Source organism: Aspergillus glaucus (assembly GCF_001890805.1).
Source record: "Aspergillus glaucus CBS 516.65 unplaced genomic scaffold ASPGLscaffold_7, whole genome shotgun sequence".
Lineage (NCBI taxonomy): Eukaryota > Fungi > Ascomycota > Eurotiomycetes > Eurotiales > Aspergillaceae > Aspergillus > Aspergillus glaucus.
The window spans coordinates 785,352-805,801 of NW_019170459.1; the positions used below are offsets into that span (position 1 = coordinate 785,352).

The window sequence follows — 20,450 nt, forward strand, 5'->3', positions numbered from 1 at the left end:
AAAAAAAAAGGAAATTAAAAAGAAGTAAACCAAAAGAAAAGATATCAAAACAGCCTAACAGGCAGAAATGGTGGAAACGGTAGGTCCAAACGGCACGAAAGGCATGTAGAAGGCCTCTGGGTTGTCATCGCACTTGAACATTTCCGACTTGCAAGGAAAGTCCTTGGGGCAGTCCATGTCTGGACCAAACCCGGCTGCCGATGGCACCGCGGATAAAGCATCCAGATCGGAATAATCCTCAGTCAGGGAAGTGATATCGGAAGCGGCGTCAGAGAAATCAGAGGAGTTGGAGGAGGAAGAAGTATCCGAAGAGGAAGCGGATGCATGCGAAGCCATGAGGGGTTGAACGGGAACGGATGCCGGAACCTGGGGGAGGACGAAAGGTGGATGCTGAGGAGTAGGAGCACCGTTGGAAACCCACGGCGTAACAGGAGTCATGGTAAACCGCGGACAATCCAGGACCAACCTGCGCAGTTCCGGAATTGTGATCCTCTGGGCGGGATCGCAATCGAAGATGCGACTCAAGACGAAAATCATCTCATTGGACAGGGGAAGGATGGTCTTCAGGAAGAACGGGTCCTTTAGGTATGCGCGGAATGTGGGATCCTCAATGGAAGCACGTTTCCATGGATTACGTCCGCAGGTCAGGTTGACCAGGATAACCCCCAGGCTCCAGACATCATTAGGGACGGCAGCGTAGCAAGTCATGGGATGGGGATTCTGTTGTTGGCATTCTTTGGAGAGAATGAGCACGACGTTCGACAAAACAAGACGGGGGAAGGGGACGGGGAAAGGCTACCTGGTGACATGTAAAACGTGGAACCGCAACCAAAATCCGGCGAAAGATAGTCCGTGGTAGCAAGGCCAAAATCGGCCAACTTAACCGTCATGCCCTGGTCGGTGACCAGAATGTTCTCCGGCTTGAGATCCCGATGGTAAATTCCTAAGGAGTGGCAGAATTGAACAGCATCCAGGATCTGGAGGAAAGTGCGCTTGACCAGGGCATCATTTCCGACAAAGAAACCCTTGTCGGTAATGGAAGAAAAGAGATCACCCTCCGGACAGTAATCAAGGACCACATAAGTACAATCCGGAGCATCCATAATGCTAACGAGGGAAACGACATTGGGATGCTGGCTGGCCATATGGTGCAATCTGATCTCCCGTTGTTGGTATTTGAGCTGGCGGGGGTCTCCGGTCTTGTTGAGGGCCTTGACGGCATACATGACCTGGGTGTGGATGTCGATAGCAGTGTAAACAACCCCATAGGCGCCTACGCCCAGGATCCCAGTCAGTTTTAGACGGTTGGCCAGCAATATTCCCAATCGGTCTTCAGGCGCGACCGGTCTGGCGACGGTGGGCGGCGATGGTGGCGGAGTCGGGAGAGCGGTAGGGTACATGGTGTATAGAGGAGATGGAGGAAGCATGGCGTATCCTAGGGAAGAACTCCTGGCTAGAATATAAAAGAGAAAAGCAAGAGAGAAATAGAGAAATCCAGGAATATCCAATGGGTCGAATGTATCCGAATGTATCCAATCCAATCCAGTGGCAGGTTCCAATCAATAATCCACGGGAGGTATAAGCAGTCTTTAAATCCTGTTCTTGTAGTTTCTTCTTCTTTCTTTCTTTTTTCAAAGATCCATATAGGAGAGCAAATAAATATCCAAGAGATGCAGCAAATATCCAAGGAAAGTTAAATCCACGGGTCGAATAAAGAGGCAACTTATGTGTTGTTGGGTGGTGATGGTGGTGTTGTTTTGTTGTTGTTGTTGTTGTTGTCGTTGTTGTATGGGGAGGTGAGAGGATTATGTGATAAGGAGGGAAATATATGCAGAAGAACAGCAAAAGAAAAAGAGACAAGCAGCAAAGGAAATGGACAGAAAAGAAAATCGCGACGATTAAAAAGTATGAGGAAGAATTAAGAAGAATAAAAGAAGCAGCAGGAGAAATAAAAGGATTGGCAATAAGCCAAATAATACTAGTACAATTCTCGACCCGCCTCGTGGTGGGCGATGCGGATCCACCGTCAGGGTATTACCGGTACTGGGCGCTGACTCAGCTGTCAGGAAAATACCAGAACAGGTCAGTTACATCTGGGCCGATCGCGGGCTGCCAATCAGGAGGGGGCATCTGCCGTGTATGATGCTTCGACTGGGCCGTGCGTGGGGCAGGATATTCATAGTGTGTACGGAATACATAGGGGATAGAGACAATAGAATAGGATACAATGGAATAATACAACATCACAGTTCATTCTATATAACTTAGTACACAAGAATATGTGTATGTACACAACACTGTACAGAGTACAGAATAGAATACAGAATACTATCACATATGAGTATATGAGCATAGTGGCTGTGACCACTAACGCACACTACCGCCGCTGCAGCGCAGGGGCCCCAACAGAATCCCTGGCGGTGTGTGTGACACTCCATCAGCGGCTGAGTAATCACAACAGGAATAGTTTGCTTTGAACAAAGAACGGTATTAACTCTTAACACTACTGACTACTTGTACGGGGTAGTTACTTTACTTGTTGCCAGCTCAGCTCACCCCCTCATTCCCTCCGAGGACGGAGCACAGTCAGTCAGTCAGTCAGTCATAAACTCACGACTACAACAATCAAGTATGAGTGAGGCTAGGCCACGTTGCACCCCCTTCCAACCCCCTGATTGGCTCGTCACCCACGGAGCAGCCCTGTTCTCAGCCTTGCCTTTTTATAGCCGGAGACTTTGTTATTGGTCACCGCAGCCAACTAGGGGGATTCTTTGTGCTGGACCGAGTACTCCGTACATATGAAGTGTCGAGTAAGATGGAAACATATGATATAACTCATACTCTACTCTGTACAAGTAATAGAATAAGCAAGGTAGAATCCTCACATGCAGCTCTGTATACTTACCCTGACACATACCCTGACTGCGCACGGCTCATCCAACGGCTCCCTCTCCTCCTGTGAGCTACGATCATCTTCCCGAATTCTTCCATTTTCGTTGTCATACCTCATCATTGTGTTATACAGCGTACGGAGTATACAGGGTTCGGAGTATAATAGAGCGCTAGATACCCATATCTTGCCACCATGGTTCACTCGGGCGCGGTTCTCCCATCGATGCGTCAGTGGCGTAGTGGCAACCAACCATTATTTCCACCTGTTCATTCCAGACAGAGGGGGAGGAAACAAACAAACAAACAAACAAAAAAAAAAAAAAAAAAAAAAAAAAAAAAAAAAAAAAAAAAAGAGAGAGAGAAAATAGAAATCTCACATAATTATCTAATTATGTACGAGCACAAAAATGTACACATCAATTCTTAGGCCGCAAAATAAACGGATGTCGCAACGCCTCCGTCGGTGTGCACCGTTTCTCCGGATTCAGGCTCAGGCACCGCTCCAACAGATCCACAAACAGATTCAATTCCTTCGCCTCCCCGTCACTCAGCCTCGTGTCATGACCCATTAACCTCGTCTTTAGATCCCGCGTCGGCTTCTTGAAGTCTAGCACCCGCGTCACAATTCGCCCCGTCACCTTGTCCTCTTCCGTGCTCCGGAAATTGAGCATGTCGTCAAAGTGCAGGTGCGCCAGGGTGCCCCGTCGCAGCAACTTCGGCGGGTATTTGCCACGGCATTCCATAATTGACCGTAGCATTTGATTGTTGTTTCGGCCCGTAAACAGAATTTTGCCCGTGTACAGCTCAAAGAGCGTACAGCCAATCGACCACATGTCGATCCCGTAGTCGTAGGGGATCCCGAGGATAACCTCCGGCGCCCGATAGAATCGGCTGACCAGGTACGGTGTGATTTCGTTGTCGGACACCGGCGACGCCGATCCCAGGTCGCACACTTTGAGGACATTGCGTTGCTCATTCACCAGGAGATTGTCCGGTTTCAGATCCGCATGCAGAATGTTGCACTTGCGCATCAGGCTCAGCCCAAGGAAGATCTGGTGCGCATACGCCCGGATGGCTCGGAGATTGAGGCCCACATCTCGTCCAAACTTCTTCAATACCTCTCGCAGGTTCATGCTGAGATTTTCAAACACCATGCACAGATGGCCTTTGTGGTCAAAGTACCGCACGAACTTGATCATGTGCTTCTTGTCTTCAGGGTCCGCCTCCATCAGCTGTTCCAGAATGCCGATCTCTTTCATACCCGCCTTCTTCATCGTATCATTCTGTCGAATGATCTTGACCGCAACCAGTCCGCCCGTTTTGGAATCTGTAGCTCGCACAACAGACGAAAACATCCCCTTGCCCAAATTCTGCTGCACATGATACCGGCCATTGATTAGCTCACCAAGTCGGACATTGTAATACCCTTCGGGGTCGTCCCAATTGTCCATCATGCTGATGTCTAGCTCCCGCGGTTGAGGTACAGCCGCTGCATGCGCCGAATCTGTTGGTTCCTGCGTTTCCTCGGAAAACATATCATCGTCATCCTCCGCAAACATATCGTAGGGATCTTTCGTCTTCGCCGGCGCAGGCGGTTTCTCAGTCGCATCAGGCATCAGAATATCCCGCTTGTCAGGCTGCGTCTCGTCATACGCGGCTGATGAGGTTTCCTGACTAGGACCTTGTTTCTCTCGATCTTCTTTCATATCAAGGGTCGGGTCATAGTCTGCTGCCGATGGTTCGTCCTTTTCAGCGCCATCTACAGGTGCAGTGTCGTTAATCAAATCAGCATCTTTGCCAACCTCGAAATCCGGGAACGGATCTGCCGTGTTTTCACCGGGCGTTTGGACGGGGGTTAACTGAGGAGAAACTATTTGAGATGTTAGTACGTTTAACTCGTCACCCACAAGAAAAAAGAGCATGCTTACCCGATGCAGTCTGGCTTGCACTGGCACGGTTTGAATCTGCGCCTGGTGTCGAAGAGTCGGAGTCCCCAGCGTGGACTGCCTGCAGGTGTAAAGGCGTAGCCTGACTCTTGTATTTCGCTCTGATGGCTTCACGTCGCTTCCGGCGGGCTTCCAGTTGAGCTGCTTCGTCGACTGCCTCGGCAGGTTGCTGTTCCTGTGGTTCAGTAGGCACACTGAGCTCGTTAGTATTGGCTTGACATGTTGATACATAAGGGCCTCGAACAACATACCTATCTACAACACGAGAACTGGCATGAGAAGCCTGTTGTTGCACCTGGTTCTCCCGAAATTCAGCATCTTGTTTAGAGGTCTGAGCGACGAATCGAACGCTTCCTCGTTCGCTCACTAACTGTTCAGTAGATGGCCTTTGTTCTTTGAAGCCTCGCGGGCCTGTGCTCCCATTCCACTCATCACCGGAATATTGCTTGGGTCTCCTAACCTCGTGGTACGAATCGCGGTACGGGGATCGACTCCGGTGCCGCTTCTCTTCACGACGGTCGTAGTCATCCGTGTATTTCAGACCACCACCGTACCCTTCTTCCCGATCATAATCGTAGTAGGAGTTAGATCGCCTATGATATCTGTCATCGTACCTCTGTTCTGCGCGCTGTCGCGGTAGCGGCGGCGGTTCCTGCCGATAGTATCGTCTGTCGTCATAATAATCATCCTCCCGCCTGCGCTTATTTCCTCTGTAGCTTCGATAAGGGGAGCGGGAACGACTTCTCGATGATCGCGACGTTTTGGATCTGGATCTTCGCCGGCGTGGCGATCGACTAGTACTCAGGGATGCTGGTGATCGGGACCTGGGCGCCGAAGAGGTACTGACTCTGGTTTGACGGTCAACGCTGGTGCCATTAAGAGAAGTTTTTGACGTAGTTGCCTTCATCTCCGAACCTGATTCGATGATCTCACCCTCAGAAGGGGTCGATGGAGACTTTGACCTGTATGATGCCATGGCCACAGGTGCTTAGACTCAGAACTTCCTTTTCAATCAACGGTATAGGAGTCCTTGAAGAAACCAAACGGGAAAGACACCAGCTCGGTTAGCAAAAGCTGCCACGATAACAAATTCTGGGGAATGGTGTATTGGAAAAGTCCAACCGGCTAGAAATGTCTGCCTTGATTCCACAGTCCCTCGCGTTCTCTTGTTGTAAGATTCGACCGCGGCTAAACAATGGGCCGTAAAAGCGTATCAAATTGAGTTAACTGATGATAGATGGACGATGGACGGAGAGATGAGCAGACTCCCGATCACCGAAGATAGACCGGCAAAGCAAAAGCACCTCTGGTCAGTAAGATTCGCCGTAGAGGTTTCCAATCTAGCCTTATCAGGGATAGCGCCCCACCCCGCGGGCGGAAACATGGTCGGTCGCCGATAAGCATCTTTTTTCTCACTTTTTTCTCTTCCTCCCCTCGATTATCTGCGACAAACTCCACGGACCTCATATCCCTCCTCCTTCTTCTCATAACACACAACATACAAAATGGGTGGCCAAGGCAGAGAAGGTTAGCAAACTATTGCGCATAATTCCCAACTCAATCGGAAACTAGCTAACGTTATCTGACCTGCTTACTAGGCGGCAAGATCAAGCCCCTTAAGGCTCCTAAGAAGTCGCAGAAGGACCTCGATGAAGATGATATCTCGTTCAAGGAGAAGCAAAAAGCCGGTATGTTCTTGCGCTGTTGACGTCTGTGTTGCAATTGTTGAGGCAGTCTGCTAACCTGTGTTGAAATTTTCAGAGGCTAAGGCGAAGAAGGATCTGCTGGACAAGGCCAAGGGCAAGGGTCCCTTGAACACGGGCTCCCAGGGTATTAAGAAGTCGGGAAAGAAATAAATTTGATACCCAGCGTTGTGTTATACTCAAGAATCACGATACTACGAGCTACGGATGAGCATTGGGATAATGGAGTACCAATCGCATTATTCGCTACGGCGATTGAGCAAGTTCTATTCTCGGTATAAATTTACAGGTTAATGTACCTTTCAGCTCTCTGCGCGAGAAGGAGGGCTACACGTCTCTTATGGAAAAGAATGGTTTCGTACTCCGTACACTTCTTTGAGCTTCAACATAAAACCAGATGACATTTTTCCAGACATGTCTTGGGTGAAATGAAAAGAAAAACTGGCTCTCCTAGATAACAAAAAGACAAATGGGGTATCACCAACGCCTTTCTCCATATTGCACAAAGAAAGGCCAACAAGCTCCGCAAGCACCCCCAAAGAAATAAGACCAAGTAAAAGAAGGGATTTGTTGTTTGCATCATTCTTGAAATAGAAGAAGGGTATCAGTGGGTAAGGAGATAGAAAAGGTCATGGTCCAGCCAGCAAAAACTTCCGCCGATGGGAAGTAAGGTAAAAAGTGAGGACAACGAGGGAATTAAGAAAAGGAATAGGAACCCGGGGCTCTCAGCTGGTCACCCGTTTAACCCATAGACCAGTCCCGCCGCCGTAGAGATCCTGGTCATCGCGTTTTTTCCAAGCCCGGAGAAGTTTCAAACCAACATCGTGCTCTTCTCTAACAATACCTGCAAGCTCGTTGTTGAGATGGGCAATCGTTTTCTTGACCTCCTCTCGGGCAGCCATATCATACGCCGTCGAGGTGGGTTGAAACACCTGGTTCAGTTCGCTGATTATTGTAGTAATGTTTGTTTTGCGCCGCGCGAGCGTACCCTGCCGTTCTTCCAATGCCTCTATGCGATTCTTTGGTTGTTGCTGTTCCTGTGGAGGAACGGGCGAAAGGCCTTTGGCTGCTGCTTCTTCTGCGGCTTGGATTGGAGTAGGCTTCCGAACTGGCTTCCTTCCCGGAGCCATTGTGCTGGGAACTGGTCGTTTCCTGGACATGATTGCTAAACCATTGTCGGTCGATTGCTGCGAGGCGCTTTCGATGCTGTCCGCTATGCTGCCTGGGGCTGGAGAACTGGTCCTACTATCCCCCATTCTTGCAGAGGTGTCCGTTGCGGCGCTGGAGCGACTCACGGGGAGCTCTGATTGGTCCGGCTGGTGTTCGTCGTTGGTAGGAAACGTGTCAGTAGTAGGAGTAGGAGCAGTTAGTTTGAATTCAGCCAGCGAAGTGTCCAAATCAGACATTGGCAGGTCAACTCGTGGCGGAGCGCTATTCTTGTAGCCTTCAGATACCGGCGGCTGCGAGCCTGCACTGGCGCTAGGAGCCCTGCTCCTGCTGGTTGATTGCTTCCGGGAACCTGCAGGTTTGTCCTGGGCTGTGATTGTGGTAACTACCGACGGCTGGAGGCGAGCTGTGGAGTCAGGTGCTTGGTCATACTCCCTCAGCCGGTCAAAGCTTCTGGAAGGATGCAAACGTGACGACGACTTTGCTCGGGGCTTCTCGTAAATTGGATCCATTATGGGCGCCCGTCCACTGGGTCCCCTCCATGGTTCGCTAGCAATGAAGGGAGACGCATCATCATTCTGCTTCGCAATCCGACTGCGCACCTCTGCGAATTTCTTCTTCGGCTGAAGCTGTTCCTTGCCCCAACTCAAGACGCGGGACGAATGACCGCCGAACTTGCCGGAGTTCTCCCGACTGTGACTGGATAACTTGTAAGATCGTTCGGGATTCGGTTCGAAATTCTCCTTGCGCGCGTTCTTGCGCAAAGTCGGGATGTGGCCGGCGAATTTCGTTTCCATTTGTTCAGCCTTGATACTGTCGTGCTGCGGTTCCTCCTCAATCGGCGAAATCTGAGCGCTGCCCCTACTGTCCAACCTGCGGTTCAAAGAGTTCGGGGTACCGGGAGGGGAGATATCCGGCGACGCAAGGTTACTATTATTCGGATCGCGATCGAAGTCAGTTTGGTCCGAGGGTAATTGAGAAGCGGCACTGCTCGCACGATGACGCGGGGGTTCGGCGGCTGCGAATCTTGTAAACGTCGCAGAGGCGCTCCGAGGCTTCGAATCGGGGTGTTTTCCGGGATGGGAGAGTTTTGGATCTTCGCTGGAAGCTGTTAGCGCCTTTTTTTATTATTTTTATGTTGTTTTCCTTGTCTGTAGGCTATCTGCCAACTTACTTTGGCAATATCGGTAGATCCTCTGAATAGTATCTCTGATCCCCCGATAGTGCGCTTGAAGACCGGTTTGGAGACCGATAGTCTCTCTGATTCAGAGAACTGGTGCTCGTCGTCGAATTCTCAATCGTAGCAGACTTTGCCCGATGAAAAGGCACTTTAGCCCACATGACGAGACTCGCGTAGGGACTGATTCAGAAAAAGTAAGAGGGTGGTCGGGCTAATTATAAGTATAGCTGGTGATTTCACGCTGCCCTCACCAGCACTCATAGTGACATACCTCTCAAGACTTTAGATCGCTATGACGGGCTGAACCACTACCACCCGAAGATATGCATCCAGCAGGTTACTGCCAATCGAAGAATGTATGCAGATGTATGGGATTTGCCGAAAAGAGGAATCTCAGATGCGTTCTTTCGAAGCGAGTTTGAGAGAGGTAAAATAGTATGAGAGAAACAGAGACACGGTTAACTATATACAATGAGAGAACAAAGAAGAAAGAGAGAAAGAAAGAAACAAGGTTCGGACGATTAAATTTGAAAGAGAGATATGAAACGAGCGACTTGGGCGAACAAGAGACCACCAAACCAGTATGCCTGACTGGGGGGCTGTGGGCGTGGGGATAAATGAGGTTGGTCGTAATAATGCCTTACCAGAAGGATTCAATGTGACAGCGTCATGGTGGCAAGAAAAGGAAAAGAAAAGGTCTCTTTCTCTTGCGAATTGAAATGAAAGTAACAAAAGGACCCTCCAAAATAGCAGGAGTTAATTAAACCCTACGATAAATTTAGACTTCTCTATGCCTGAGGCCCCTACTCCGGTACATGTAGTAGTAACTATGTAGTACTCTGTAGTCGTGCGCTAAATCACGTGCCCTCAGAGATCCCGGAATGGAATATACGACAGACGAAGCGGAATCGCCTATCTAGTAGCTAAACTAATTCTATCATACATGCTGGCAGAGGCTCCCTCGCGAGAGCTTGCCTAAAATTCTTGGGCCGCATACGCGGCAGCTCCGGTACATGAGTATATAGTGCCGCGGCATCGGTACTTAAGCCATCACGTGTCGTAGCAATGGCGGGAGTCGGGGAATCTTTCCTGATCTAGCATTATCAATAGAGCCGGTGTTGGACTCCGCGCTGCCAGAAGCGCCTCGGTCTTTCGTCATCACGGTTATTATCGACGCCCTCGCTCCGTTCCGCTCTCATTGTCCGTCTATCTTTTCTATCAAGCCAAAGCCAAACATCGCTTCAGATAACCTCAAACAATCTGCATAATGAACGCAGCAGGTGTGTCAATTGAAATCAAACTAAACTAACTACAATAGCTAATGTGTTCATACAGAGGAGCCCGTTCCATCGCCAACCGAAGCGTAAGCTTGAATTTCCAAGAAGCTCATCTAGGAAGAACAACAAAGCGAACTAACCAAACCGTCTTAGGATCCCGTTCTTCACTCCCGTCAATTTCATCCTCTTGTCCGTCTTTGTCGTTTTCCTCTACGTGCAGCTCCGCCCCAAGGCCCCCGTCACCCTGCCCCAAGGTCCACCTCCAGTTGTCTTCCGCACTTTCATCCCCTCAACACTCATCGAATTCAACGGTGAGGGCGAAAACCCTTGCTACCTTGCCGTGCGTGGCCGTGTTTTCGATGTAACACCAGGAAAGAGCTTTTACGGGCCGGTAAGTTGCCTTTTGCAAAACAGCGGGATATGAGTGGTCAGATGATTAACGAAGGACTTTGTCGATCTTAGGGCGGCCCCTATGAAAACTTTGCCGGACGCGACGCTTCGCGCGGACTGGCTTTCCAGAGCTTTGACAGGGATATGCTCACTGAGGATCTCAAGGCACCTCTGGATGAACTGAAAGACCTTAATGAGGACCAGTTGGAGAACCTCCAGAACTGGGAGGAGCGGTTCCTCGAGAAGTATCTGGTTGTTGGGAAACTGGTCGCTGAAGGTGATCCGGAGGCTCCGAAGACATAAAATGGGCCTGGCCTGGCCTGGCCTGGCCCTGTTTTGGCTTCACTCGATATGCCATCTACAAGGATGCCATTGGACGTGTCGTATGGTGGCGGTCATATCACCTGTCTATGTGTCAAGTTGTTTTCATAACTCATTTCGGTTTATGTGCAAGCGACAATCTTTATCAATTTATCTCGAGGAAACTAAACCAGGCCACATTGTAAAGAACGATTCAATCATAATTCACAAAATAATTATACAATTTTTCCTATCATGCCCTAGCTAGTAATGAGAACATTCATTATAATAAAGACACTACTCATGAGCACCGAAATCGTAAACATCATAAATCCAAAAATACATATCGAACATGTTTTGACCCCAACAATCCAAAAACATCATAGGAGGGAAAAGCGTTACAGCTCAGAGCGAATACCGCTAACCGCTTCCGAAGACCTATCCTTCGCCTTCTCCGCAACTTCCTGTCCCTGAACTCTTCCACTCGAAGCCCCGATCTTCAACTGATCCAGGAGCCACTGATACGTATCCTGGAGCTTGGCATACAAAGTGCCCTGAGAAGAGGTAGTTCCGTACTTGAAGTACTGGGAGTTACGACGAGCAGTGGCCTTCAGTTCATTGGCGTTAGAGCCCTGGTAGACGGGGATACCGAATGAGTCAAGGTAGGCTTTAAGCTCGGAGTGGGACCAGGTATCGAAAGTGTCGTCCTTGGCTGTTTGGGTGGCTTGCGCCATGTAGGAGGTAGCAGAGGCCAGGTTCTGGCCTCCGGCCTTGGAGGCTTTAGAGTAGGCATCCTGCGCTTGTTTCATGAGGTCGTCACGGGTGGAGTCGGCGCGCTGCGCTGCCTTGGCGTTCATCGAAGTCAGGTATTGCCTGTAGACATGATTAGATGGGTGTTGAATGATAATATAATCGGTATCAACTTACTTCAAGTGCTCAATGTCCCAGGTCTCAAAAGTCCAGGCGTTCCAGGCACTGGCGGCCTTGTTCTTGTTTGCCCTAACCTTCGCCAAAAGCTCATCACGTTTGGTGGCCTGCGGGACAGAGATTCCTCGTGCGTCCAGGTATGCCTTGAGGCGCGAGTTGGACCAGTTCTGAACGGCAGCGTCAAACGCTTCCTGAACCTTGCTCTGGGCGTCATCAGTTGCCTGTGCGTAATCGTTTCCAGCCTTGGTAGTACCGGCTCCCACAAGACGCGAAGCTGATGCCGAAGCCGTAGATGCTTGGCTCAGCAGGGAGGCGCGGTTCTTCCTCGCCAAAGCGATCATTTCATTACGTCTGGAACCCTGCGGCACCGGGATTGCATGCTCATCCAGGAACCTCTTCAGGTCGGAATCAGACCACGCACTGAACAACGCATCGCTCAGGGTAGCCTGAGCTGCATCAGCAGAAACAGACGCGGAAGCAGAAATGGTCCGAGCTTGGATACTGGCTAATCTAGCATTGCGACGCACGGATGCGATGAGCTTGTCACGGGTCGATGGTTGAGGCACAGGCCATCCACGCTCATCAAGCCATTCCTTCAGCTCGGACTCGCTCCATGTAGCGAAGAGCCAGTTACCAGGGTAGGAAGCTTTCTCACCAAGTTTCTTCGCAATAGGCTCGTAGTTTTCACGAGCAGTGCTAATAAGGACGTCCCGCTTGCGTGGCTGAGGGACCGGAACGCCATGCCGGTCGAGGAACGCCTTGATCTGGGAGTCGGACCAGCTGTTGGGACAATGAGCAATGGTCCAACGCTTCGTTTGTAGATGAGTGTACTCACCTATCGAAAACCCATTCCTTGGCATGATGCCACTGGTCTGAGGCCTGCTCGGAGATATGTCCGAGGGGCTTTTGGACTTTGTCGTCCCAATTCGTTTTCACCAAGCCTTCAAGATCTCTGCGATCCGCAGGCGACGGATACGGGACATCGTGGTCAGAGAGCCACCGCTCTAGCTCTGTTTCATGCCATCCATTGTATACTGCAAGTTTATGTTATCAGCAAATGAGTCCTACGTTGGAAAAGTACAAGTTCTAGTTTGTGTACATACCAGCTTTGCTAAACCAGTTGGCCGCCTCCGTGGTCGTAAGGAGCAACACCAAGCTGGAAGCCCAGTTGAATCTCATCCTGGCGCAATGTTTGTGCCTCTATTTGAGGGCTTTTATAGCAAGTATAGTTTTTGCTTTCACAGTCCTGACTGAGAGCGATTACACAGTTAATCATCCGAGAAGCTCCAATGAGAAGGATAAAGGATATAACACTCACAGATATATAATCTAGCTAAGTATTCCCAGCTAGTAGTAGTTCATGGCAAAATGCATAGAAGAAAATGGCAGCGGTGGCAGTTAAGTATGAAGAGCGGATGATCAGACAGTGACGTATTGCTGTTGTCGCCGGTTTTATGAAACGATGGGTGCTGGCGTCATCGGATGCTTATTTGCAGTGTAGTGGCTTTGTTGTCGCTCTTGGCCTTAAACAATGAATAGATCTGCTCCCAGCAATTGCTGGTTTTCTTTCCTCTGGTGGCTTTTCGCCGGTAGATTTGATAGAATCCCTGGCTGATCACTGGAGAATGACTGATGCCATCGCTTCCTATTTGGGTAAGCAGCTAGAGCTCTTATCTTCACATGACCTAGCGATAAGCACCAAACATGATAAGTCAGGTGCTGCTGGATCACCTGACTGCCCGACAACGCCATCAGATGAGCTGTTGGTGTAGTTTCATTTCTATTCAAGAATCAACTTTTCATGCTGTGACAACTCATCTGCTTTTTCCTTTCATGCTGGGCATGATGTTGGTTTAGTTGTTAAACCTTCTTTATTCGCTTGCTGGTCAAGACAGACGATCCCCTATCTCATTATCTCCTCTTTTAACGCCATCGTTATCAAGGGTCCCCAGTCTCAAAAGTAGCGGTCTCTTTCATCCGATCTTCCTACCCTTTATTTCTTTCTTTAAGAAGACGAGATATCCTGCTTCAATCCGGATATTGAATAGAATAGTGCATTTCGTCCTGACCTTTCATCACCCAAACAATGAACGATAACTTGACCCCCCATTGCGCGGACCTAGCATCCGCTAGTTCTTGGAACTTCGCGTTGTCCATGTATGATCGATTCTTTCTTACATACCTCCAAGAATAGATTGCTAAACAGATTCGAAATTCCATAGTTTGATCCTCATCGGAATCCTTATTTCCTACCTCCCTCAGCATCTCCGCATAATCTCCCTGAAGAGTTCCTTCGGTATCTCTCCTTACTTCGTCCTGCTGGGCACGACGTCTACATCGTCATCTTTGGCAAACATCCTTGTGCTCCCACGAAGCATCCAGGATGCGTCATGCTGTAGGGAGGTTGATGGATTGAGCTGCTTTTCGGCGCTGCTGGGCATCCTCCAGGTTGGGGTTCAGTGGCTCTGTTTCTTTACCATGTAAGTCAGGGCTGATCGAGTCTTCAAGCCTGGAACAGTATTGACACAAGTGCGTCGATTATAGTCTCTTCCTCTTCGTCATCTACTTCCCACGGGCCACATCTACAACGACCCCAGACACCTCCGAAACTTCCTCCAAAGAAGGTGATGGTCCAACATACCGCACCGCCCTAGCCGTAGCAGGCCTCTCCATAGTCCACATCGTCGTCCTCTTCATAATCTCCCTTGTCTTCGAGCTCAGAAACCGCTCGTCACTCCAAGCATGGGCCAATTTCCTAGGTATCCTCGCCGCAGTCCTCTCCTCGATCCAATACTTCCCGCAGATCCACACGACCCTCAAGCTCCGGTGCGTGGGCAGTCTAAGTATACCGATGATGTGCATTCAAACGCCCGGGAGCTTGGTTTTCGCGGGTAGTCTGGCAGCGCGACTGGGATCGGAGGGGTGGAGTACCTGGGGGGTGTTTGTTGTGACGGCGTTCCTGCAGGGGACGTTGCTTTTCCTGGCTATATACTTTGAGTATTTTGGTCCGGAGAAGAAGGAGGGTCAGACCCATAGTGCAGATGTTGTTCCGAATGGGTCTGTGGAGGATCGCGAGGATCACCAGACTGATGATCAGCCATCTGAGGACACTCCTCTTTTGCAGAGGCAATTATGAGTTGGTTCAACCTAAAATGGTTGAAGACTTTCTGCAGCGAGACATTAAAAGCGATATACACTTTGTTTCAACCACATGGACTTTGGTTTTGTATGTACATTTAAAAGACAGGTCTACGAACATTCCCATATCAGACTGACGATAAAAAGATAAAAAGATCTACTATAAACGAAGCCAATCTTGCGAATAATCAATTGGTTTCTAAAATGAGACTATTGTTTCATGCACGGTCGTATCTCCAGAACGGAGTGTAAAGTAAGAACAGCTTAATGATCCTTGATTGTTTGACGCTTCAAATTTTTTCTTCAACCGACTATAGATCCATCATCTGCGATTCCATTTATCCGTAGACCAGGCGGAAGATGTCGTTGAAGACAAAGTAGCTGCCGCTGCCGTCGGGCTGGAGCTGGAAGGTCTGGGTGTAGTTCATGGGGCGCTGCTCCTCATCGATCTGTATCCCGAGAATTCATAATTAGTTCGAGTACGCGAAAACATTCTAGGACGGTAGGAGACGGGGCTATACCAGAAGAGCACCGGTGACCATGACCAAGATACCGCCCTGCTCGTTGGAAGGCTGAGCGTCAAGGGTCGAAACCTGGTGAGCGACCTTGGCAAAGGGAAGGCTCTGGAACCGAGTCAGCGTCGTTCCGCATACATAAACAAGATTCCACGAGTAGGCGAGCATACAATTAACTTCTCGGCAATGGGACCAGAACCCTGAAGCGACTCGGTCTCGAAGGTGAGCATAGAATGCTCACGCTGTAGCATTCCAGCCGTCAGTATTTAATCACTTTTCGCAACACCATGTGTTTTGTATCCATCGAGGGTTCAGCGTACGTAGAGACCAGAGAGGTTGCCCCGGGCATTGTCGAAGGTGTTGTAGTAGAACTGGACGAACTGCTCTGTTGTTGCGTGACCGTGTCAGATTTTTTATTCCTTCCATCCATGTACTCATCTCCACATATTGCTGCGGCGTCTTATCGATGACCGTGGAGACCGAGGATGTCACGTACCAGCGATGTTTCTGAAGTCTATAACAAGAAAATGAAAAGTATGTTAGCTTATATCCATATATAATGCACTAGATCATTTGCGCATATGCGACTATACTGCATCACAGATTCCAGGCGTGGGGGGAGGCTGAGGAGGGGCAGCAAAACAAAACGAAGGGCGCACATTTCGCATCGCGATAAACGAGCAAAGAACTTACCGGCCATTTTGTAGAGATGAGGACGTGTGTCTGTGTCTAGAAGAGATCAAAAGGACAGAAAAAACTGAGGGTATATGGATGGGATGCGAAATGAGAGGGGGAGAAGAGAAAAGAGAGGAGAGGCAGTGATTGTATTTGGCGGAATTGTGGGGCAGAAAAGAAGCGCCGCCCAACAGGGTTACAACATTCTAGAAAAGCATGGTTAGCTGCCGTATAGGATGTGAAATATAAACTATCATTATTCTCATGATCCGCCCAATATAATAGAATACTACAACTATTCTGGGTCAGAGTCTGCGAACATGTCCTCTGCCTTGGGTCGTGGCTTTCGCGCAGGACGCTGAGGTTCCGGTGCTGGCTCTTGCTGCTCAAATGGCTTATCCTCAGACCCCTCTCCCTTCTGATCCGGCGGCTCATCTTCCATAGGTTCGCCGTCTGGTGCTTCTTCCTCCAGATCACTGTCCTCCATGGGAACACCGTCAATGTCACTCATCAACTCCCCATCAAAGTCCGCCTGGCTAGTAGAAGTAACCCGTTCCTGGTCGATATCCATCCGGGTCGGGTCCATGACGGGAGGTCGACTGGGGTCAAATTTCCCTGTTGCTGCTGCCGCCTCCTCATCAAGACTCTTCCACCTACTCTTCCCCTTGGCAAATGCGTTGGAAGCCCGTTCAGCCTCTGCTTTCTCTCTTTCCTCGCGTTGCTCTTCTTCGGTAAGCGGTGGTTTATCGAATACTTGTGCGAAGTGTTCTTGGCTTCCCTGAGGGAAAACACACCATCCTTCCCACAGGTGTAAGAGGTTTTCAATGCTTCGTTTCCACTTCTCTGCCTTGAGTCGACCCCATTTCAGATCTTTCTCCAGTTGCCCAAGATGCTCAAAAACTTGATTTGATTTGAGTGCTGATTCGAAGAGTTGTCTGTATCTCCATGCGTGCCGGACGCCGCTAGTAGCTGAAGATGAGAGGATATCAGAAATAAGGTACAAGCCAACAAGCTTAGCAGCCGATGTATCCACTTTGGAGGATAACGGTCGAGTTTGAGTCGGTTTCTCGTTCGATCCGTTGTCATCGTTAAGGTCCTCCCCTCTTGCAATGTCCTTTTCGATTTCACGATCCGGGTTCGCTCCTGTGTAAGCAAGAGGACTGAGGATGTTGGAAACAATCATTTGGACAACTTCATCGGCACCCGCTCCCGCGTGTTCGATCGCAAATGCTGTGATACGTGCAACATCGCCTTTCCGTAACTTTGCATGGGTTGTAGGTAGTCGAGCAAGAAGATGCGTTAACTTGGCTTTTTGAAGAGGATTCATGTAACCCGATCCTTCGTTGGCACCGCCTAATCCATCAGCTGATGGTGCGCTACCAGCGTTCCGCCTGTCTTCTTCTGTATCAGAGTGTTCCTCGTCAGAGGAATTGTAGTCCTCATCCGAGACAAACTCGTCCATGCGGGTGGTATATTCGAATTTGGTATTCGTCTCCGGAAGGAGCCAGCTCGGCCCATCTTCGAAGATCATTGAGGCTTTCTCGGAAGTCCTTCGCCTAGCCTCTCTGGACTGGGTGTTAGTTAGGATCTCCCATAGCTTCCATCGATAGTAAACACCACCAGGGCTCCTGGGATCCCAGAGCCAGGCCCATTTCTCCTCTCTTTGTACTTCCGGTCTGCTCATGAGTAGTGCTTCGAATTCCGGGCCAAAGTCCAGCAAGTTCTCCAAAGTCTTGTGAATCAATTTGAGTTGTTTTAGGTCTGATGGTGTTTTCACTTCGACCCGTGTTGACGGCCCACCTCTACCGTATGCTGGGCCATATGAAGACGGAGGAGCGAATCCACGAGAACCAGGCGGCGGGGCACGACTCAGACTTCCCCCAGGGTTTTGTGGGATGTTTTTGGCGCCGAATGGAAGGGATGTTGTCGATGACAGACCGATAGTCACTGGCATAGAGGAGCTGATTGCGGCTGAAGAGAGATGGCGAGTGATAGAGAGATTGTACCCCCAGCCTAGATATTTATTCTGAAGTGCGCTAACAGCGCTGTCTATATCCGACGCTGCAGACTCATTCACCAGAGTCACAATAGCGGACACCGATTTTCGATCCGTCGATGATTGACTGGGCGGTCGTAGAATCTTGACACCATCAACAACCAAAGTCGACGGAATCAACGACTTAATCACCGACGGAGACGTCCCAGGAGGTAAAGATGCCAGATACAACGTAGGCTTAGCAGCCGCCCTCTCAGCCTCCTTCGCATCTGTAGTCCTTTCCTCCTCGTCGTCCGAAGCACCAAATGCCGCAGCCGGTCCGGTACTCGTATTACCAAATCCCAAAACCCCAGACCCTGAGTCCCGATTCAGCTGAGAGGAAGGAAATCCATCGTGCGTGCGTTTTCGAGAAAGCGACGGCGGAGGTGGTCCCAGAGTCCCGGGACCGCTACTGCGCGGACCGGAGCTGGTGAAATGTCGTTTTGCAGGACCTCCAAACCCCGAATTCCTATTATTATTGAAATTCCCCGGCTTATTCACCCTTCCCTCTGTCGGAAATCGACCTGGTGTCTGGTTGTCATCTTCGAATGACTTGACAAAGTCCTCGTAAACGGCGGCGGTCTCGGCTTGTTCGCGGGCACGCTTTGCCTCTGCTTCGGCTTTCTGGCGTTCGAAGACGGATTTCTTGGGGAGCGCGGAAAGTTTGGCGGATATATCGGGGAAGCCTTTTGATTTGGAATCGTCAGGCATTCTGGTGGAAGCTGCGATACGCAGCGATAAGTGTCGTGCGGGCGCTTGCGACTGAGTGTTGGAGGTTGGACGGGCGGCGGTCTCAATTAGGACTGCTGCGTTGGGGCGGGAGCGGAAAATCATCCGCTGTCTATCATTCTTGCACCTGAATGGCCGACATATAAGCAAGCTTCTAATTTGCTATCAATATTCTTTATTGTTTTTAGAGGGCTTAATCTGTGGTTGTTATTTCTTTGATACCAGAGACACAGTATTGGCTACTGTGGACTTGCTCATATAGAGACAACTCGTTATATGGACTATCCTATTCAAGAACGATACTCTGTAATCCTCCAAGAATTTTCGGTTTAAAGCTCATAGCTATCCATGATATCTCCAATAGGAAGTGACCGCAAAATAACAGACAACTGCTGAAACTGATGGTCAGATCCCAGCGCTACTTCCATCATTCAGGCATTGCCCTTTACCAATTTCATACAGAAGTACCTTGAGTATAATTCAGGAAAGATGGAAGATGTTTGTCGTATTCGTGGGCAGAGACGTCTCAGCGCCGGTCAATCGTTAAGATATCACTGACATCTTCATGTCTTTTTCTCATCACTAAAATTTCAAGCCGTTTCAATCTCCAGAAAAGACCTGCGGCTATTATCGGACAGTTGTTCTGTATGATGACATGCTTCGTTTCCGAATTGACAGGCTTGTGAGACCTAGTCCAGCATTCAGAGCAGAGAGTCGTCGTGTTTCGTGCCAGGCCCGCGAGGAGGATTCAATTCCTTGTTTTCAAATGGATCATGGTCTCTCGCACAACCAAGGATACCAGATAAAACGTTCTCGATTTGTATTCCAATTGGAGCATCAGAGGAACAAGACACGGCCTTATGGCACGGCATGGAATTTTCTGTCCCACCGTTTCTTTCTAGTGGGTGGGTTCAGAAACGGTACCGGTATTACCTTGCACGATTGTTTGGTGTTCCATCTGACTTTTGGGTCGCAATAGATCCAACCCATGAAACCGTCTTGTGGTTCCATTGCTCAGCGATAAGATTGACAGACTTTACTCCGTACATGGAGACTTGTTCCTTGCAGAACCAGTGATGCACCGTTGCCGCAAACTTTGGGATACAGTATCCATACGGAAGGGCTCCGAGGACCCAGTCCGGTAGTTTGTCGGCATTGTATGGAGCACGGAGTACCATAGGCTTTTTTGGTCAGGAGCCGGTGGTAACATGTTGCAACTAGTACCAGTGAGACAGGAGTTGCGAGGGAGGGAGAGAACAAAGAAAATATAATAAAGTAGGAGAGGGAACAGGGAAGACAAAGTAGTATTGACTTTGACCTTGTTTATCGCAATACAGCCTATTATGGAGGCGATGAAGTGATGAACCGCAGATTGCCGATCTTTTCAAGCTTCACGATCCGGACGTGCACTCTGATACGCGAATTCTATGTTCTCAGGAGAGGCAGCAACCATAATACTACTAGAGGCTATTGTTCTCGACCTCCGGTACCAGGTCGAGCCTTTCTAAACCAGTACATAGCACCTTCACGTACCATGGTCAGTACAACGACGCGAGCAGGATATGGAGACCGAACA

At 49.5% G+C, this 20,450-nt stretch overlaps 10 protein-coding genes across 10 annotated transcripts; 4 read left to right on the forward strand and 6 right to left on the reverse strand.

Moving 5' to 3' along the window:
- ASPGLDRAFT_1380099 (serine/threonine-protein kinase) lies at positions 1-1,627 on the reverse strand. Its single transcript, XM_022541575.1, has 2 exons — positions 800-1,627; positions 1-734 (listed from the first exon to the last, which is right to left on the reverse strand). Exons 1-2 carry the CDS (start codon positions 1,425-1,427, stop codon positions 55-57), a joined length of 1,308 nt encoding a protein of 435 aa, XP_022402369.1. The 5' UTR covers positions 1,428-1,627; the 3' UTR covers positions 1-54.
- Positions 1,628-2,321: 694 nt separating this feature from the next.
- Positions 2,322-3,011, forward strand: ASPGLDRAFT_45663 (uncharacterized protein). The gene has a single exon (XM_022546299.1). It carries the CDS (start codon positions 2,632-2,634, stop codon positions 2,800-2,802), a length of 171 nt encoding a protein of 56 aa, XP_022402370.1. The 5' UTR covers positions 2,322-2,631; the 3' UTR covers positions 2,803-3,011.
- A 297-nt stretch (positions 3,012-3,308) lies between these two features.
- ASPGLDRAFT_123949 (putative serine/threonine protein kinase (Prp4)) lies at positions 3,309-5,814 on the reverse strand (the record flags this gene model as incomplete). The annotated part of the gene is made up of 3 exons (XM_022540445.1): positions 3,309-4,762; positions 4,821-5,013; positions 5,134-5,814. The coding sequence occupies 3 exons, from the start codon at positions 5,812-5,814 to the stop codon at positions 3,309-3,311; spliced, it is 2,328 nt and encodes a 775-aa protein (XP_022402371.1).
- Positions 5,815-6,301: 487 nt separating this feature from the next.
- ASPGLDRAFT_45666 (translation machinery-associated protein 7) lies at positions 6,302-6,756 on the forward strand. Its single transcript, XM_022546300.1, has 3 exons — positions 6,302-6,365; positions 6,437-6,526; positions 6,600-6,756. The coding sequence occupies exons 1-3, from the start codon at positions 6,344-6,346 to the stop codon at positions 6,692-6,694; spliced, it is 207 nt and encodes a 68-aa protein (XP_022402372.1). The 5' UTR covers positions 6,302-6,343; the 3' UTR covers positions 6,695-6,756.
- Positions 6,757-7,266: 510 nt separating this feature from the next.
- On the reverse strand, positions 7,267-9,049 carry ASPGLDRAFT_65635 (uncharacterized protein; the record flags this gene model as incomplete). The annotated part of the gene is made up of 2 exons (XM_022548920.1): positions 7,267-8,809; positions 8,883-9,049. 2 exons carry the CDS (start codon positions 9,047-9,049, stop codon positions 7,267-7,269), a joined length of 1,710 nt encoding a protein of 569 aa, XP_022402373.1.
- Positions 9,050-10,155: 1,106 nt separating this feature from the next.
- ASPGLDRAFT_24681 (cytochrome b5-like heme/steroid binding domain-containing protein) lies at positions 10,156-10,858 on the forward strand (the record flags this gene model as incomplete). Its single annotated transcript, XM_022543412.1, has 4 exons — positions 10,156-10,168; positions 10,224-10,251; positions 10,319-10,556; positions 10,628-10,858. 4 exons carry the CDS (start codon positions 10,156-10,158, stop codon positions 10,856-10,858), a joined length of 510 nt encoding a protein of 169 aa, XP_022402374.1.
- Positions 10,859-11,253: 395 nt separating this feature from the next.
- ish1 (double-strand break repair enhancer MSC1) lies at positions 11,254-13,297 on the reverse strand (the record flags this gene model as incomplete). Its single annotated transcript, XM_022542683.1, has 5 exons — positions 13,101-13,297; positions 12,886-13,032; positions 12,618-12,816; positions 11,783-12,562; positions 11,254-11,728 (listed from the first exon to the last, which is right to left on the reverse strand). Exons 2-5 carry the CDS (start codon positions 12,959-12,961, stop codon positions 11,254-11,256), a joined length of 1,530 nt encoding a protein of 509 aa, XP_022402375.1. The 5' UTR covers positions 12,962-13,032; positions 13,101-13,297.
- Positions 13,298-13,575: 278 nt separating this feature from the next.
- On the forward strand, positions 13,576-15,148 carry ASPGLDRAFT_147179 (PQ-loop repeat-containing protein). The gene is made up of 3 exons (XM_022541913.1): positions 13,576-13,939; positions 14,005-14,262; positions 14,327-15,148. The coding sequence occupies exons 1-3, from the start codon at positions 13,869-13,871 to the stop codon at positions 14,916-14,918; spliced, it is 921 nt and encodes a 306-aa protein (XP_022402376.1). The 5' UTR covers positions 13,576-13,868; the 3' UTR covers positions 14,919-15,148.
- Positions 15,089-16,377, reverse strand: ASPGLDRAFT_1381221 (nuclear transport factor 2 family protein). Its single transcript, XM_022541587.1, has 6 exons — positions 16,129-16,377; positions 15,932-15,949; positions 15,756-15,820; positions 15,606-15,677; positions 15,442-15,543; positions 15,089-15,369 (listed from the first exon to the last, which is right to left on the reverse strand). Exons 1-6 carry the CDS (start codon positions 16,133-16,135, stop codon positions 15,259-15,261), a joined length of 375 nt encoding a protein of 124 aa, XP_022402377.1. The 5' UTR covers positions 16,136-16,377; the 3' UTR covers positions 15,089-15,258.
- Positions 16,215-18,894, reverse strand: ASPGLDRAFT_45674 (SURP domain-containing protein). The gene has a single exon (XM_022546301.1). It carries the CDS (start codon positions 18,854-18,856, stop codon positions 16,406-16,408), a length of 2,451 nt encoding a protein of 816 aa, XP_022402378.1. The 5' UTR covers positions 18,857-18,894; the 3' UTR covers positions 16,215-16,405.
- Between the last annotated feature and the right edge of the window lie 1,556 nt (positions 18,895-20,450).